Below are 17,949 nucleotides of genomic sequence, written 5' to 3' on the forward strand. Positions count from 1 at the left end.
ACTCAAGTTTCTACCAAAAGTCTTAAAAGTAGTTCAAGAGTTTAAAAGATCTCGAACTTTGACTTTATGACTAGAAGCTCAATAAGTAAGTCAAATCTTAAGACTTAAGAAGTAAGTCAAATCTTAAGACTTAATGAAGACTCCAAAACCTAGGTACTTACTCGATGAACCTAATAAGAGCGCCTCCCGCGAAAATCTATGTTGTTATCTGCCTTTCTATTTTTCAAATATGCAAGAGCGATAAATAGGCAGATAACGAAATTTCGATTTTCGCGATATGCCCTCGAATTATTTTAGTTTCCCGAATTTTAATCGCGATTGGAACAACCCTCGGTAGTGACGTCCTTGCCTCAATTCATCGCCGCCGAATTGTCAACAGATGCGGTCAAAGGTCGGCCGCAAGGGACGGGACTAGGTTTGTTTACAATCGTATCGATATTTACACATCGATGTTTGTTCCAATGATTGGGCAATTTGGTAATATCCCTGCATTTAATTGTAGTTTAATATGTAAGTAAATGTTTTAGCGTTGGGTAATGAATTTATAAATATAGTTGGTCAAACCAAATTGTCAGGAAATAAGAACAAAAAAAACCGGCCAAGTGCGAGTCGGACTCGCTTTCCAAGGGTGCCGTACATTATTATTACACAATTTAAACAATGAATTTTTATGCGAAATGTCTTTAAAAAACCCGTAGGGTTTTATCAAAAACTAAGTAATTAAGTCCGACTCACGCTTGACTGCACATTTCTAATAGGTTTTCCGGTAATCTATAGGTAAAGATCTATTTTGTGTATTTTTTTCAAAATTTTTGGCCCAGTAGTTTCGGAGATAAAGGGGGGGAATGGTAATTTTTTGCCTATTTTCTTGAAAAACTTCTAAACTGTTTGTCCTAAAATTATATAAAAAATATATTTAAGATTCTCACAATGAGCTCTTTCATTTGATATGTAACACGATATAGTTTGACAAACTTTATTTTTTAATTTTCTCATTTAGAAGAAAGTGCCCAAAAGTGGCCCCCGTGTTTAAAATTAATTTATTTACGTTACATGTTCATCTTTGGGTCACAAACTTACATATGTGTACCAAATTTCAACTTAATTGGTCCAGTAGTTTTGGAGAAAATAGGCTGTGACAGACGGACAGACAGACAGACAGACACACGAGTGATCCTATAAGGGTTCCGTTTTTTCTTTTTGAGGTACGGAACCCTAAAAACTATACTCATCCTTTTCTTTTGGGTGCTAGTACTAGTGTAAGACAAAGATATGATTCTCTCTGTCTATGTTTGAAATGAGACAGTCCTTTGACAAACTATAACAATATATATTCTTGTGTCAATATTTTGATTTCAAATATCTGCATTTAATTAACTTGAGATCCATATTGAAAGGCCGGTGTCCTGTTGTTGGAGACTGAAAACGTAGGTAAAATACCTACAAAAAATATACCTATAAAAATATCCAAAATCAACAGTAAAAAGATTTATTTACTCGTTATCACATAAGAATGCAAATGTCGAAGGATCTTTATTAGCTTAATTTCAATTAAGTAAGGAGCTAAATGTTATTTGTTACATAGCACACACGATCTCTCCCGATCCTTATTTACGACCAACAAATGTCAATAATGCCTAATAAATTATACAACTTTATCGACATTTGTTTGCGGGACATCCCTACACCGACATACCGGTTACCGGCAGTCGTATGTACATGCATTATCGAATCGACAGCGCTCGCGCCTAGTGCTTTACGGTGAATTAAAAAAAAGTTTTTGAAAATAGAATACAGTGAATATTTTGATCATGAATGGTGAAGTGTAGTAATATTAATTGCAGTAGTTAATCAGTGAAGGTTTATTTTTTCAAAATGGCAAAATCTGCTGTTTTGTTTCGGCAATGCATGTAGGTATTTATATGAGTTAATTTACAAAAAATTCTTTTAATTTTTTAATCGTCATCAAATTTAATTGTGAGTAATCTGTTTGATTTTTTGCGTAAAATGTTGTTTAGCATTTTATTTATTTATGGTATCACTACATAGTATAAAACAAAGTCGCTTCCTGCTGTCTAGATGGATGTCTGTCCCTATGTATGCTTAGATCTTTAAAACTACGCAACGGATTTTGATGCGGTTTTTTTAATAGATAGAGTGATTCAAAAGGAAGGAAGGAGGTCGCTAGTAAATTTATAATTTTGTATTTTCTTGTATATGACTGTGTAATGTTTATTTTTGACATTAATTTGAATATTATATATACTACTTATAATTAGCATAGCGTAGGTATGTATAGGCCAATGAAGGAAGTCTTAGTTAATCCAAAAAAACCTTACTTGATGGTTTATGCTACAAAATAAACTGTATTTGATTTTCACAAATAAAACATTCTAATAAACTCTGAGCGCCCGGGCCCAGACGGAGGTTCTCGCTCGACACCAAAGGAGAGCGGCTGGTGGATGCCACTATTGTCAAAAAGTTGGCAGCTTCCTCGCTCAACGAATAAGCATTGCGATTCAGCGAGGAAATGCTGCCAGCATCTTCGGCACTATGCCTCAGCTCAGGGGCCATCCTTAGATTTAGATATTTAGTTTTAAATTATATTTAGTTTTATAAGAAAATATTACTGTTTGTTAGACTATTGTCTTGTTGGAAATAAACTGAACTCTTAGATAGAACATGCTAATTAACTACTTTTTGCACGTCACAATCAGACCGAATCTTAAATTAAAACAAATCACACCAACGCGCAATTTCAACCGGTAATTCACAAAATTACAAAGCTTAAGCAACCTTTCAACACTTCCTGTTTACACGCAGTCCATTGAACTCCCTACAAGACCACCTTCACCCGCTCTGACCGAAAGCAGCAATGTACGCAAAAGCATATTATGTCACAACCGTTTCGTTCCTTTGGCCTTGAACTTGGTACCTCTAAGAACTGCGTATAAAGTTTCGCATTTATTAACAAGACCGCATTTTTACCACGCAGTTGCCATGCTACGCTGATGCTCACTTATTCTAAATTGGACCTTAAAAGCATCGTATAAGGTTTATATTTAAATATTTAGGGTATTACGTAGAGATGCAACGCAGACTGGTTTTAATAAAAACAAAAGAGGGTTACGCCCACGTATACTTGGAAGAAGTAAGACAAACAATTGATAACGAAATGTAACGGTAAAGCCAATGACTATAATGACAATCTATATATAAAATAAAACTATGAAAACGGATTATATCGCGTATATACCCGTTGACCACGAACGCTGTAAAGAGTTCGAAACGTCGGGATGTATTATAAATTCAATATACGCGATATAATCCGTTTTCATAGTTTTATTTCATGAGTAACTATCGCGGTAATCGAAGACAATATAATCTATATATAATTATATGTAATACTCATGCTTAATAAATGGACATCCATCATTAAATTATCATCTTTACTGTGATTCAATAATTTAGGAAATACGAGTATTAATCATCTTTGTTTAATTAATACTAGTTTATATTATTTATAAACACGTGCATCGAGTAATTGAAAGTGGTTTTGTTATCTAATTAGTTAATTTGTTTCATAATTAGTTCAAAAATGGCATCTCGTAATTGTAGTCTATGTACATTGTACAGTCAAATAACTAAATTTCCGACCCATATCGTACTTTGTCACAGTGACGTTCAATATGAAAGTCGCTAGACCTCATACTATCGTATGAGGTGAGGTATTGTATTGTGTTGTTGTGTTGTCACTGTGACAAGGTACAAAATGGGTCGGAAATTAAATTATTGTAGTGTACTTCGTATGACTATTGTTTTTGTAAGTAAATAAAATGAATAGAATATTTTATTGTATATTTTTATTTAATTATTAATATGATAAGAGTATGAGCTATGAATTCTATGATGCATAACTATCATCTGACAAAGTATCAAACGGGTGGCGATGACGCCGATGACTGAAAAGATTTATCTTTTACATGTTCATGTGACCAGCTGACGGTCTTTACACAGCGATACAATCGGCTGACGATCTTGTTTATTCACAATAGCATCTAAACTATCATCTTACAAAGTATCAAGCGGGAGGGGATGAGTAAAATTTTTTTATAGAGTTTATTTGCTGCCATTCCTCAACCCACCAACGAAGCGGCAGCTGACGTTCACGAGGGTTCATCATACATAGCCATTAACCACTATACGAGTTTTATCCCGGGACGCGATTGGTCATGGTAATCTGTTCCTAGCCCGCGGTCTATAATTTTGGCTAACAGACAAATCAAGTGAAGTGCATTGGGGTAATTTCGATAATTGGATAATTCTGAAGATCATAACTTTCTACAATTATTTAGGAGCATTTGTCAATAAGGCTACCTAGGCTTAGGGCTCTACATAAATAGAGTTATGTAGGTACCTATATCACTTCGGTATTGATAAAAATAATATTTTTTTTACAGTATCCCTCGTCAGTCTCGTTCTGTCAGTACGACCTCATCGCATCGGACATCAACGTCGCCTCAACGTCGCTCTGTCGCTGCACCATCACCAGCGACGTCGCTCAAACCCTTCAGCGAGATCCCTGGGCCACTGGCGCTGCCTATGTTAAGGCATTCTGCACATGTTTTACCTAGGATAGGTTAGTTAAACAAGCTTGTTTGCTATGACGCTGTGTATCGCCATTGCGAGATCCCTGGGCCACTGGCGCTGCCTATGCTGAGGCAATCTGCACACGTTTTATACAGGATAGGTAAGTGTTTAGTAGAGCACATTATAGGTAAGTGTTGTTCACATTATCGCTGTCTCGCTAGCGACATCACTCAAACCAGCAGCAGGATCCCTGGGCCGCTGGCGCTGCCTAATGCTGAGGCATTCTGCACATATTTTTACCCAGGAACCCAGAAAAGGCAGAGTCAGGCCAGGCTAACGGGAGAGATATTGATAAAAGTGTTGTTTTAAACGACAAACTTCTTTGAATTTATGACGTTTAAAATAACACTTGCACAGTCTGTGCTATCAAAATCGCTGGCAAGCTAGCTTAGTCTAACTAATAAAGTACAAAACAAACTTTTAAACACATAAAAGTTACGCACGTACTTACTTACTTCGCTGGCTCAGCGACCCGAAGTAGATCCTGGCCTCCGATACTAGGTTTCGCCATTCGTTCCTATCCTGTGCGATCCGACGCCATTCAGCCGCCTGGATGTCACATAGGTCCTTCTGGACCTCATCGATCCACCGGTACCTAGGCCTTCCTTACGCACGTAAACATGTTAATTTTAAATGTAGTTATCTTAATAGACAAAGTATTCTTGTCTGAGATTCTCATTATATAACACAAGCAACTCACAACATACGTTAATGCGGTTAAGGTTTGTTTACATTAAGTTAGTAGAGACGTTAGTACTGGTGACTTCAACTGAGTCAGCTCACACAGCTTGTTTGTGTTTACGTATTCGTGGAACATTAATATTTGAACCCATCTTTTTGACCGACATATACGATTGATTAGACGTGTTTTTTCAGCGTTTAGTTTCGCGAGGTTACCGGTCATACGAAGAAATTTTTACTTCGCGAAAAAAATATTTGCAGTTTAATTTGCATGTCGAAACCACCCGAATAAATCCTTCTCATTTCCTGTCACTATATACTTCTCTTATCACACTTGACTGTTTCTTAAGGGGCCAACTGACTATCAGTCCGCCGGACGATATCGGCGTGTCAGTTGTTCGGAACCGTCAAATTTTTGTTCTAACTGTCAGGCCGATATCGTCCGGCGGACTGATAGTCAGTGGGTCTCTTTATAGCCGCAACGATGCTGTTTACTGCTTGTCGGCGGACCTTATGCATTTGCGTTAAGGTTTAACATTGACAGTCAACAGTGTGGACGATGATAATACACGTCTGTTATCTGTACTTTGTACTATTAATCATAACCAAGCCCAAGTACAAGAAACCGATTAATTATAATGCATGCACATACTTCTCAAAGCTCTCAATTCCTCTTGACATTAGACTTCTTCAATATAAAAACATATTACTGCATTTTTAGGGTTCCGTACCCAAAGGGTAAAAACGGGATCCTATTACTAAGACTCCGCTGTCCGTCTGTCTGTATGTCATGAACCGTGATAGCTAGACAGTTGAAATTTTCACAGATGATGTATTTCTGTTGCCGCTATAACAACAAATACTAAAAAGTACGGAACCCTCGGTGGGCGAGTCCGACTCGCACTTGGCCGGTTTTTTTATTAAGCCTAACCAAAAGAGACTTACAGCAACTGCCACAGGGACCATCATTTGAGGTATAGTGACTTTTTAATTTTTTAATGTAAAGTGTAAACGAAGCTTAAGCCTAGACTCAGAATCCAGCGGTCTGTCTATATTTAGAAATTAACTGGACACACGCGACAGATGGCGTTAATCCGAGACAAAAACTGGTCCGGCAGCTTTCTATAACGCAATGGGGCTTAGAGGGTCCTATATCCATAATTATATTTTAAATTCCAAAATGACTATTCCAGGGGCCTAGCTAAGATAACAATCGTTAGCAAAAAACGAAACGAAACGCTAAGATAAACTTAAATAATTTACGGAAATGAAAGCGTTCCAATGTCTGTTCGTCATTCAATCAAGGACTGGAAACAATATTATCTAACAACAATTTATACCCTTTTTTGCACAAATAAACTATTCTATTCTATTCCGTTGCATTTTGGAGGAAACGAAACAGACCGAAGTTTAAGTAGGCAGAGCTGCGGGTATACTCATAGCTAGTATGAAATATAGACATTTTATGATGTTTTATTGTTTATTAATTTTCGGAGAAATATGTAGATCTGAGATAACGAAGCTTATTTTGTGATTAGTGTATTTTGGTAATTTTTGGTGTACAAAATTTCTCAATCCACGTATCGTACAAAAATATGACTCGAATCATTAATCTTGTAATATGGCATACCACTAAGCCACATTAGGCCAAGTAAATAAAGCCCAGTTTTATCCACAAACCCGTATTTCCAGGTAATTTCCACCACACGGTCGGCCTAGGCCTGCTCGATGGCCTCCAGTCCCGCTACGGAGACCTTGTGCGTCTAGCGAAGGCCTCTCGCACCCGCCCAGTGCTGTACGTGTTCCACCCCGAGCTGATGAGAGAGGTAAATTACAATCGGCTTAGGTCTGCTATGAGGCCTGCAGTCACGCTTCGGTGTCTGCTTTTAGCATAAGACCCAGTGCCTTACATCTTACACCCTCATGAGATTTTAAGTAAGTTCTACACAGTTGGATTAACCTTTTAAGGGAGCGAAGTTAAAAAAATCCACTATTGAAGCTTCATTTCCACTTCACAGTACTCAAAATTCGAACGAAACTTCAAACGAAAATTGCCAAACACTATTTCACTATTTGCTTTGTATAATCAATGTATACGACTCCTAATATTAAACAAATTAAAAACAAAACAGACATATTGGCAGTTAAGAGTGGAATTAAAAAGTAAACACAATTCGAAAGTAAACTGTAGCCAGCCAGTCTCATTCCAAATTCTAGAATTCCGGCTTTCGAGTCAAGACGTAACGGCCACTTTCGCACAATCACTTTTTAAATGTCGATTTTATAATTCGCTATTAAATCTAGATGCTAAGACGACATTTAAATTATTTATGATATCATGAATAGAATACCTAATTTATACCTCTCGTGTCGAATGATTGGTCCCTATGACAGTTCAATTTTACATGGAGTAGCTGTCACGTAAAATGTTTGTACCTAGACATTTTTTGGAAGTTTGGCACATTAATCATAATTCTACACAGATGTAGTCGCAGGCAGAAAGATAGTGATTCAATAAAAGCTAGAGGCAACTAAAAACAGTCAATTTAAACTCAGACATAAGGATTCGAGTCAATTATTCTAAAAATATCCGAAATTCAATTCTTATTCATGCTAACAAGTAGATATTATCAAAATAAACCTTAAATTATTGACCTCCTTCAGTTCAATGGAGCTATTCTATCTATTCACAAACCGTTATTAAAATAACAATAGGCTCCTAATTATACCTTGATCCTTATATTCTTGACAACTCTTAATAAAATGAGGCCAGACTATATACTGGTCAACGTACGGCAAAATGATGCGTTAGAAACTAAGAGGGGAGGTCCAAAAGTTACCGTAATTAAAAAAATGTATTCTGTAAGTAGGCGTCAAGGGCTCTTTCGTAAGTCAATACAACATTTACAGTGACATCATATGAAGGGTACACGGAAATAACATGTCTAGTCACGTTTTAGGACAATGAGATTTTAATCTCACAAGGTAGAGCCCTTAAGGGGCCCACTGATTATCAGTCCGCCGGACGATATCGGCCTGTCAGTTAGAACAAAAATTTGACAGTTCCGAACAACTGACAGGCCGATATCGTCCGGCGGACTGATAGTCAGTGGGCCCCTTTAATGAACTATATGTACCTATATTAGTTATAACTTCTGTTACCGCTGCAATTATAAATACCTGTAACTCGTTTTTGTCTCACTTTAAAAACACCTATACACGAAAATAATATGGTTAATAACCCACATCGTTCCTTTCAAACCGCGATAACTCAAAATGTTGTCAAAGTGACTAGACATGTTCTTTCCGTGTACCCTTCATATAGTGACATAAAATATACATAGCCACCATTTACTAATACAACAGTCAATACCTGGGTAAACATAACAATTACTACAATATAACAGAACCAAAACTAACCAAATCATATACCAATTATCAGCATAACGAGCTTTTTACTTTACAAAATATCGTCGATTGAACAAGTCAATCCGAAAAAAACTCCCGATCTCACAAGTGTATGGGGTATTACATTGAAAAGGAAAAAATAGTAATGTCTATATTTATATAATTGATAATTCTTCCATTCCACGAACTTTTAAGCATCTCCTCGTAAATCTTATCAATTGACGTAGAATGTCAAAGGTTATGTTTGTATACAATTTTACATACACAATACGAATGATAATTTGTTGTGCTTACTCGTTGCGTGATCGTATGATAATTATATTATCTCCTATACTAACATAAAAAGTATATTTAGAACCCAGCTAGATAAAATTTATGTGCAAATTGATGAGATGAGGTCAGGCTGGGTGACGTCTTAATTGGGCACCATGTCACACCGATAAGTTATCGGTGGTAAATAGAAATGATTCCATGCTTCCTATGAGTGACCTGAGAAAGGCAGTTTATATGCGGCATACCTCATACATTTGCGGTACGTAGATATTTTTTGTAGCGGATCGTTTTCGAGCTACAGGAAAACCTTGATTATCCGAACTAATTGGGCGAACCTTTATATACCGGTGCAACAAATGTACCTATTTATGTAAACCTCATGTCGCGAGCGACATGTAGCTATTTAGAGAAGAATACGGCGCTTCTAATTTCCCAAATAATAAATGTTACTTATAACCCCAAAAGAACCTAACCCTCATTAAATAAGAGCTCTTTGAACTGTAACCCCTAGTAAATTTCATTTGATAGCGTGATGCAAACCCCCCCTACACTTTGTACGCTTGTGTTGTTGTACGCCTTTGCGTTAAGTGTCATTTTGTATGGGATTTTGAGTTTGTGTGCAGAACACAGATATTTGTTCCTGAGTCTTGGATGTTTTCTATGTATTTATGTATTTGTATATTATATATATCATTGTCTGAGTACCCATAACACAAGCCTCCTTGGGATTACCGTAGGACTTAGTCAATCTGTGTAAGAATGTCCTATAATATTTATTTATTTGTTTCTGAACTGAGGATCTACCACCAACATACACTGAAATTAAATTTGTTTTGTTTTCAATTCGAACGATAGAAACCCGATCCAATTAAAAATGATTTCATTGAATAAATGAGTACCAATATTAGGACCGTGGGACGCCAAATATAAAAATCGGCCAAGTGCGAGTCAGACTCGCGCACCGAGGGTTCCGTACTTTTTAGTATTTGTTGTTATAGCGGCAACAGAAATACATCATCTGTGAAAATTTCAACTGTCTAGCTATCACGGTTCATGAGATACAGCCTGGTGACAGACAGACAGACAGACGGACAGACGGACAGCGGAGTCTTAGTAATAGGGTCCCGTTTTTACCCTTTGGGTACGGAACCCTAAAAACCGCTACGCTTCGGTGTGAATGCGGCTCGGCTGCACGCACACGCCACGTGCTATCTTAATTTATGTGTTATTGTTCACGATCGTTTTGATTCTCTGCGGTATTACCTAATGACTTGTGCGTGATTCTGATTAAGAATGCCACTATGTACGACTAATTGAACTATGAGCCACTTTGAACCTGAAAGTTATTATGAGTTTTTTTCTTGATAAAAGCCTAGGACTCCTAGGCATCATTACAAACATGCATACTACGGTACCTTTATACATTTAAAAACACAAACTAGCGACACAATATATTGTTTATTTCAGCTCGCCTATAAAATACTCACAGTTCGCTAGAGAGTGATCAAAAGAAACCAAGGCATTGTATTTCATTATAGATCGGTTACATACAGATGCGACTACAGCATTCACATAGTTATAGACGCGCCACCGAGCGACCGGGGGTAAGAGAAAAAATATTCATATAAAACTTAGGCAGCATAGGATTTTTTCTCTTACACTCTTATAAGTTTCGGTATTTCAGCATCGCCTCCCACCTTTGATGCCTTCCGGTCGGTGACAAGGACAAAGCATGGCACTATTTTCTCTTTCATCTTATAGGAATCGCAATAAGACTATCTTTCTCTATCAACGCGCTGGCCACGATATTGCGCGACTGGCTTAGGCTGGCGACAACCATAGGTTAGAACGAGACACAGCGATCGGACCTTTCGTTCCCACCTATGGGTGTCGCCTTAGCCTAAGCCTGTCGCGCAATGTCGTGGCCAGCGCGTTGTGCAGCAGCGTTGAACCTCTGACCGGTTGAACGTTCTGTCTAGTGTCCATCCGAAACCTGCCGAAACTACCGACAATACAGTTTCCTAGCGACCGAACGGTTCGGCAGTTTTTTGGCCGAAACAGAACCTTCGGCCGAAACATGATTTCGATGCCGATGCCCAAACCGAAACTGAAAATTCGGAATAGTTCTTTCGCAACAGTGTAGTAATGCGGCAACAACGGCAGCGGCAATTTATCAAAAAAATATTTGTGGCTATTGATTCGGTCATTTTCTAATGTCCCCTACAAGACAAACAAATTATAGCCAGCATTAAATGAACGTAGAAACCTTTGGGCATGGTTTACGCACACTAGCGTCCCCTCCCCTACCCCTGACGCAACCCCCCTTTTAGCATGAAATATGTCCCGGTTAACGTTTTTTTTTTTTGGGAAAAGTATACAATATAGGAAAAAAGTGTCAATGAAAGAAAGAAATCCTTATCAAATTCGCAACAAAAAAAATCAAAACCTTTGTATCACACTACATTCATTTCAAGCTGGCTATAATTTGTTTTTTCAAAAAACACAATTTGACCGAATCACATGGTATCGCCCGCATCACCGCTGCGGCATTGACGTTGCAGTCGCTATCCGTATGTAACCTCGCAATGAAATTTAATTCCAAAAGTTGAACGCACGCACGAAAACATTAACCTTCGTTCCAATTGCAATTTTAAAGCGACTGCAACTGCACTTATTTGTTTTTAAAGTTGAAATTGATTATGTAAATGAAACCAACCTGATTTTAAAGTACAAACTTTTGTCTTTAAATTGACATTGATAAATCGTTGAAGAGTTAGACCGAGGTAAGTCTGTAACGATTTTCATAGTACACGCAGTGGCCAGTGTTATTTATACGTCATCATTTCATAGAAGTTTGACGTTTAAAATAACACTTCTACTGCGTAGGATATCAAAATCGCTAAAGACTTATCTTGGTCCGACTCTATTTATTTAATTTTCTAAAAACTATACATTTAAACGGCCTTTTATTCGAAAATTGGGATTGGATGGAATAATAGTACATTACTGCACAGGCCGGAAGGAAGGATTACCGGTCAAGTAGTTATAGCCGAACGTAGCGAGGCCGCATATGGTTACAAGGCTGGCAATCCCTTCTCTCAAACAAATGCAAAAAAGTTAAAATAAACCTTGATATCAAATGTATGAATTGTATGAGTAATTTTTTTTCAGGTGTATGAGAGCTGCTCAACGGAGCCTCCTCAGTGGGCACGATCTCCACTCCAAGCACACCGAACTTCTACAGGCTGTCCGTTCCACGGGTTAGTTGTCAGATTTATATGGGGTAATCCTACACAGATCGAACTTAATCGACTAAATGAGGCTTGTGTTGTGTAGACGACGATGTATTTATATATATATGGTTAAAGGAAATGTGTGGGTAAGTCTCGTTGGCTCAGTTGGTAGAGCGGTGGGCTGGTACACCGGGGTCGCCAGGTCGAGTCTTGCCCGAGATAGTGATTTACTTTACTGCTTAAATATTTTGAATTTTTACATGTCCGGGTTAAGAATAATATTCCTTTTCAACACACTTGCTCAAAACGACGTTTTTATTCCACCGATTTTTGGCTCATAATCCTAGATATTAAACACGCGTGCTCTTTCAGTGTATTATTCCACTCGTGCTTTTTCATTATATTATCCGACTGAGTTAAGAAGGTAACTAATTGCTAATAATATTCATGGAAAGGGAGCCTTCTTTAATTGGTCAGACTGGCGGGCACCGGCGCGCCCGACCGCCTGCGCGGTGCGCGGCCCGGCCGGCCCGCCCGCCGCGCCGCCCGCGGCCGGGGCGAGGGGCGGCCGGCAGTATGACAGAAAGATGCAACACACAATACTAACTGTTTTAACTATTAAAATTTGATTAATATGAGTTTCTTTTTTTTCTCGCAAGTGTGTTGAAAAACGTCGTATGAAACGCGTGTGCATTGGTCATTACACACATCGGCTTTCTTATTGCGCGCTCGCTTACAGCTCGCGCGCACAATATCGCCTCGTGTGTAATGACCAACTTAGCACACTTGTATCATAATGTACTATTGTGTATGTGTACCCATTTAAACGGTTTTTTTTTCAGTGACGAAACTAAAGCAATCTGGGCATCCATTGGAGCACTGCTAGAAGACCCAGCTCTTTTGAAAAACTTCGAAAAAGCTTTCGATGAAATTGCAGTAGACTTTACGAGAAGGTAAATATACGATTATTTCTTAGATTCTTCCTAATTCATCATTAAGCACGAATTTGGTGCATTGAACCCCCGTTTACTATGATTATTCGGGCCCACAATTTATTGGCGTTGCTTACCTACTAATGAAATCAGTGGTGGACTTTTTTGACAGAAACATACAATTTCAGATTCGGAGAGCTAAGGAAAGCTGAGAACGCGCTGAACGAGGAATTAGAAACTGAAGTGTATCGCTGGGCACTGGAAACTCTAGGCATGGCTGTCTTAGGCACTAGGCTTGGCTGCCTCGCTGGTTCAGCCCATGTGCCCACTTCAGAAACCAGGTACCTAACAATAACACACTTTTACATGTAGAATTAGAATGGAGGTGTATCGCTGGGCTCAGGAGATTAGACATGGCTGCCTTAGACACAAGGCTTGGGTTCTCGCCGGTTCTGCCTATGTACCTACCTACTTTAGAGACGAGGTATCCAATTGATTGATTGATTGATAATTGTTATCAAATTATCACGACAATAAAAACGGGTTACTTTGCAATGTTTAAAGTGAAGGATGTGGAAATATTCACTGCCTTGAGCGAGATTCGAACTCCGGGATAACCAACCCTCCCCTCTACCAATGCTTAATCCGTCTACATCAGGAAAAACTTGAACCACATATTATTTTGCATTGTTACAGCTTAGGGGTGCCCATAAAATAACTCTTTTTCGTTGCTCTCAACGCACTACACGAAGAATACCTACATATTTATTAACTTTCTAGAACACCAGAAAAAACCTCAATGGACGACGATATCCCAGACCTCTGCTCGCTGTCGAAGCGTTGCCCCAACGGTCTCACTCCCGCAGAGGCGCTGGTCCGGTGTACGAGGGAGAAAGCTGATGCAGGCTACTTGGTGCGGAGCGAACATACCCTCAAGGCCGAGTCGAAAACGTTTAACAACGCGCTGAAGGCGCTGGATAAGCATTACAGGTAAAAATGTGATCATATTTAAGATTTACCAACATAAAAAGAATGTTTCCGTTAGGTGTCACGAAGACCTTAGGCTAGGTAATGATGAATTGATGATAAAACAATATTTTACTTCCAGCCTGACAGAGCACTTCCTCCTGCAAGCCATGTCCGAGCTGAATAGCACAGACCCTAAGCCAGAACAGGTCCTTCTGAAAAAACTGGCCCCGCTGAAGCAGAGGATACTTCCACTCGTCGCTGATGTGCTATTGGCTGGGGTCGATCCTGTAAGTGTGACTAGAGATTATGCTGATGATTTCTAATAATTTTCTGCCGTAATTTTGATTTTGAAACTATTTTCTATAGGGTTGTTCATTGCCTAATAGTAACAAATAGTATACGAAACCTCTTCTCAGTTACCATAAAATCTTCATCAATACATTAGGTATAGTAAAAAATCTATTAGGTGGTACAACAACTTGCTTGCAAATTTCGTTACATCGCCGACTACTGAAGTACAACCATTCAATCGACCGATCAAAAACCACCATAGGTATATCGAAACTCGTATACCTGTTCTCGTAACGTCTTAAATGATTCTTTAGTAATCTAAAATTTTATAAGGCCAATTAAGAGTATCCCTTGCCATCATTCTCTTTTACTTTTTCAACAGTTGGCCCAATCGGCCGTCGCTATGCTCTACCACCTGTCCCTCAACCCCGCGCGGCAGCAACGCGCTCACGATGAGATCTGCTGGTCCGCAGCTTCTAATGAAGCTGGTGCTGGGGTCCAGGAGTTACCTTACTTAGCAGCGTGTGCCAGGGAGGCTTTGAGGTTACATCCAGCTACAGGAGGCGTGGTGCGGAGGAGTACGGAGGCTATCAGAGTTGGTGGATACGAAGTGCCTGCTGGGGTAAGAACTAATTATTTAGAACTAGGGGTTTTTGTAGTTTACTTTACTAGTGAAGATCACCTCCGTCAGGAAGATAATGTTCAAGAGTTGCCTTACCTGGGGGAGTCTATTATAACACAAATCAAAATATTTAATAAAATAATTTGATGTTCCCATCAGTTCTGTTTCTTCAGCCTAAATTAGTCTGTAACTACTAAGTAGTTTTATTACGGCTTAAGGTGAAACTTATTAATTCGGATCACAATGCTCTTCCAGACGTTATAACCCTAATTTCACAAGAACATTTAACAAGAAATTAAGGGCACATTTAATTTAACAAGTCGCCGTATTTCTACACAATTTGCGGTGGTGCAATTAAGTTTCAAGTGTACGTGAGATTCAGTTTGAGCGTCCCTCAGGCAGTCTTATCCATAAAGCGTTCGCTGTTTACTTAATGCATTACTTAGAGAGGCACAAAATACGAGTATTTATTTGTTCGACCTTATTCCTTTGAGATAAAGTTCAAAAATGTACAGAACAGTATCACGGATTTCAGTTGAAATGAAACTTTATTTTGAGTTTCCGGATAAAGGAGTGAGGTGCATAAAAATAATGTATACTGTATGTAAAATGAAAGCAAGCATAAATTGGACTCACAGTCACACACTGAAGATTGGCCTGTTGTTGACTTTATCGTAATTTCTAGGGTTCCGTACCCGAAGGGTCAACACGGGACCCTATTACTAAGACTCCACAGTCCGTCTGTCTGTCAGTCCGCCTGTCTGTCACCAGGCTGTATCACATGAACCATAATAGCTAGTTGAAATTTTGACAGATGATGTATTTCTGTTGCCGCTATAACAACAAATACTAAAAAGTACGGATCCCTCGGTGGGCGAGTACAACTCGCACTTTTGTTTAGTACAGCGGCAGCAGCTGTCTTAGTCTCAAGGAGAACTATCAAACTTCTCATACAAAATGTTTACTCGACGGAAGTTGACAAACGGTTTGTTGCAAATGTTGCAACCTGTCCTTAGTAATATGACTTTACCATTTCTCGCGAAACACTTAGGTACCTACCTGTAATAAAACCATTGATATATTTTTTTTAGGTCGACATAGTCCTCGCCCACGGCGTCACCAGCAAATCCGAAAAGCAATGGGGGAGGGCTAAGGCCTTCATCCCCGAGCGCTGGTGCAGCGAAGGCTGGGAGCCTCTCAGGGCCTCCCGGGCCCATCCCTTAGCCTCTCTCCCCTTCGGCACCAGGTGCCCGGCCTCCGGCTTCGCAGGGCATGTACTGGCAAGTCTAGCTACCAGGGTTATGGAGAGGTATAGGCTGGAATGGCACGGGCCGGCCGCGAATATGGTGACTACAGGAGTGAATAAAGTGCAGGCGCCTTATTATTTTGTGTTGCAAGATGCACATTAGCTTAACACCCCTGCACCACTTATTAATCCTTGAAACCGAGCAGTCAAACCCGGGCAGTCATATATAAATGTAAACTTGTTGAATGATACAAATTTTACATTTTGACATTGTAACTATAAACTATTTAGAAAGGTAATCGACAACGTGGCGAATTATTGTGTCCTTACAAATGCATCTAAGCAAGATTTTTATTGTTTAACTTATTAGTTTGATAGATTTAACTTTAATTACAAGAAAAAGAAAGCGTGTAGGTAAGTGTAAAAAAGTTCAGTTTGGGTAAGAGAAAACAAAGGTATTGCATGGAATTTTCATAAGTAAGCAGCAAAATAAACTATTTTCGTCTTACCCCACCTGATCTTATGCTTATTAATAGTGAGAAATGCACTAGAGAATGAAATTAGAAAACATTTTGCGTGCATAACTAAACCGCCTTTATATACTATGTTCCTTAATTTAAAGATTAATTACTTACTATGTGATTACAAGTTACTTTAAAATAAATGGTAATTCATAAATGTAGTTTTTTTATTTTTTATTGCTTATACCCTAATTTCTAGAACAAAGGATGACAAAATCCTTTAAACTTGCTTAAATAAAACGTAAATTTCTGAAGATTCAGGTTTGTCTGGTTTCCATTTGCAAGACAACTTCGATGGCAAATTGGCAAATGCCAGCCCGGGCAAGTGCGAGGCACGAACGAAGTGTCTCAGCTTCAGCTTGGGCAAAAAAAAATTCGTACGTAATCTGTCTGTTCGGCTAGCTATTTTCCTTTAAAGGTCGCCTTTCTCAACTGATTCTCGTGAATTGTATAAGCAGGGCATTAATTTCATGAATTTATATGGGTTCTGTTTTTTTTTTTGTTTTACATATGTAGGTATATACAGTCGAGTTCATAAATATGTATACATTTCTTCACCTTAATCCATTGCAATAAGGGGAAAAATGTATACATATTTATGAACTCGACTGTACGAAGCCTTATATGGCAGCTATAATATTGAACTTTATATTTAATAGCTTAAAGTTCAATTTTAAGCTATGCAATTACAGACTTGCGTTATCTACAGCTCACAAAGCCACTAGTAAGTAATTACATATTGTTATGCCAGTATATTTAGATATCCAAAACATTTATAAAATCTGTCGCGTTACCATATACACAGGGCAGAGCCGAGTTTATTGGGTAGAGACGCCCACTACATGAACTGCCGGACCACGAGATTCAGTCCGCTAGAAAATAGCTTAGTAATAGAGTCTGAGTACAGAGATTTACAATTTTCGAGCAGTTAACTCCAAAAATAGAGATTTTTGGAGTTAACAAATATAATCCCTATTTTATCGGTTCAAATCTTACCGAACCGAATATACGTATTCGGCAAACTCCATATTCGGCCCATCTCTATTTTAAATTCCTGTAAAAGGTACCTAAATAATAGTTCTCATCGCGGAAATTATTATTCTATGCAGATGAAGTTGCGGGC

The 17,949-nt window shown here is 38.6% G+C and overlaps 1 protein-coding gene across 2 annotated transcripts; it reads left to right on the forward strand.

Annotated features, from left to right (window-relative positions):
• The first annotated feature begins 1,722 nt into the window (after positions 1-1,722).
• Positions 1,723-16,874, forward strand: LOC134745930 (probable cytochrome P450 49a1). 2 transcript variants are annotated; one of them, XM_063680064.1, is made up of 10 exons: positions 1,723-1,910; positions 4,461-4,639; positions 7,024-7,157; positions 12,184-12,272; positions 13,088-13,198; positions 13,366-13,518; positions 13,958-14,167; positions 14,286-14,433; positions 14,820-15,059; positions 16,151-16,862. In XM_063680064.1, exons 1-10 carry the CDS (start codon positions 1,876-1,878, stop codon positions 16,466-16,468), a joined length of 1,617 nt encoding a protein of 538 aa, XP_063536134.1. In that variant the 5' UTR covers positions 1,723-1,875; the 3' UTR covers positions 16,469-16,862. The 2 variants fall into 2 exon arrangements, with proteins under 2 accessions (XP_063536134.1, XP_063536135.1); XM_063680065.1 differs by lacking the exons at positions 1,723-1,910; positions 4,461-4,639 and adding an exon at positions 4,692-4,750 and having other exon boundaries at positions 16,151-16,874.
• The last annotated feature ends 1,075 nt before the right edge of the window (positions 16,875-17,949 follow it).

The sequence above is a fragment of the Cydia strobilella genome, chromosome 12, assembly GCF_947568885.1.
Source record: "Cydia strobilella chromosome 12, ilCydStro3.1, whole genome shotgun sequence".
NCBI lineage: Eukaryota > Metazoa > Arthropoda > Insecta > Lepidoptera > Tortricidae > Cydia > Cydia strobilella.

Excerpts from the sequence above, each read along its gene's own strand:
- LOC134745930 (XM_063680064.1), top strand. The coding sequence starts at position 1,876 with ATGGCAAAATCTGCTGTTTTGTTTCGGCAATGCAT. Across the intron at positions 1,911-4,460 it reads GTTTTGTTTCGGCAATGCAT|TATCCCTCGTCAGTCTCGTT; the intron begins GTAGGTATTTAT and ends TTTTTTTTACAG. Across the intron at positions 14,168-14,285 it reads GCGCTGGATAAGCATTACAG|CCTGACAGAGCACTTCCTCC; the intron begins GTAAAAATGTGA and ends TTTTACTTCCAG.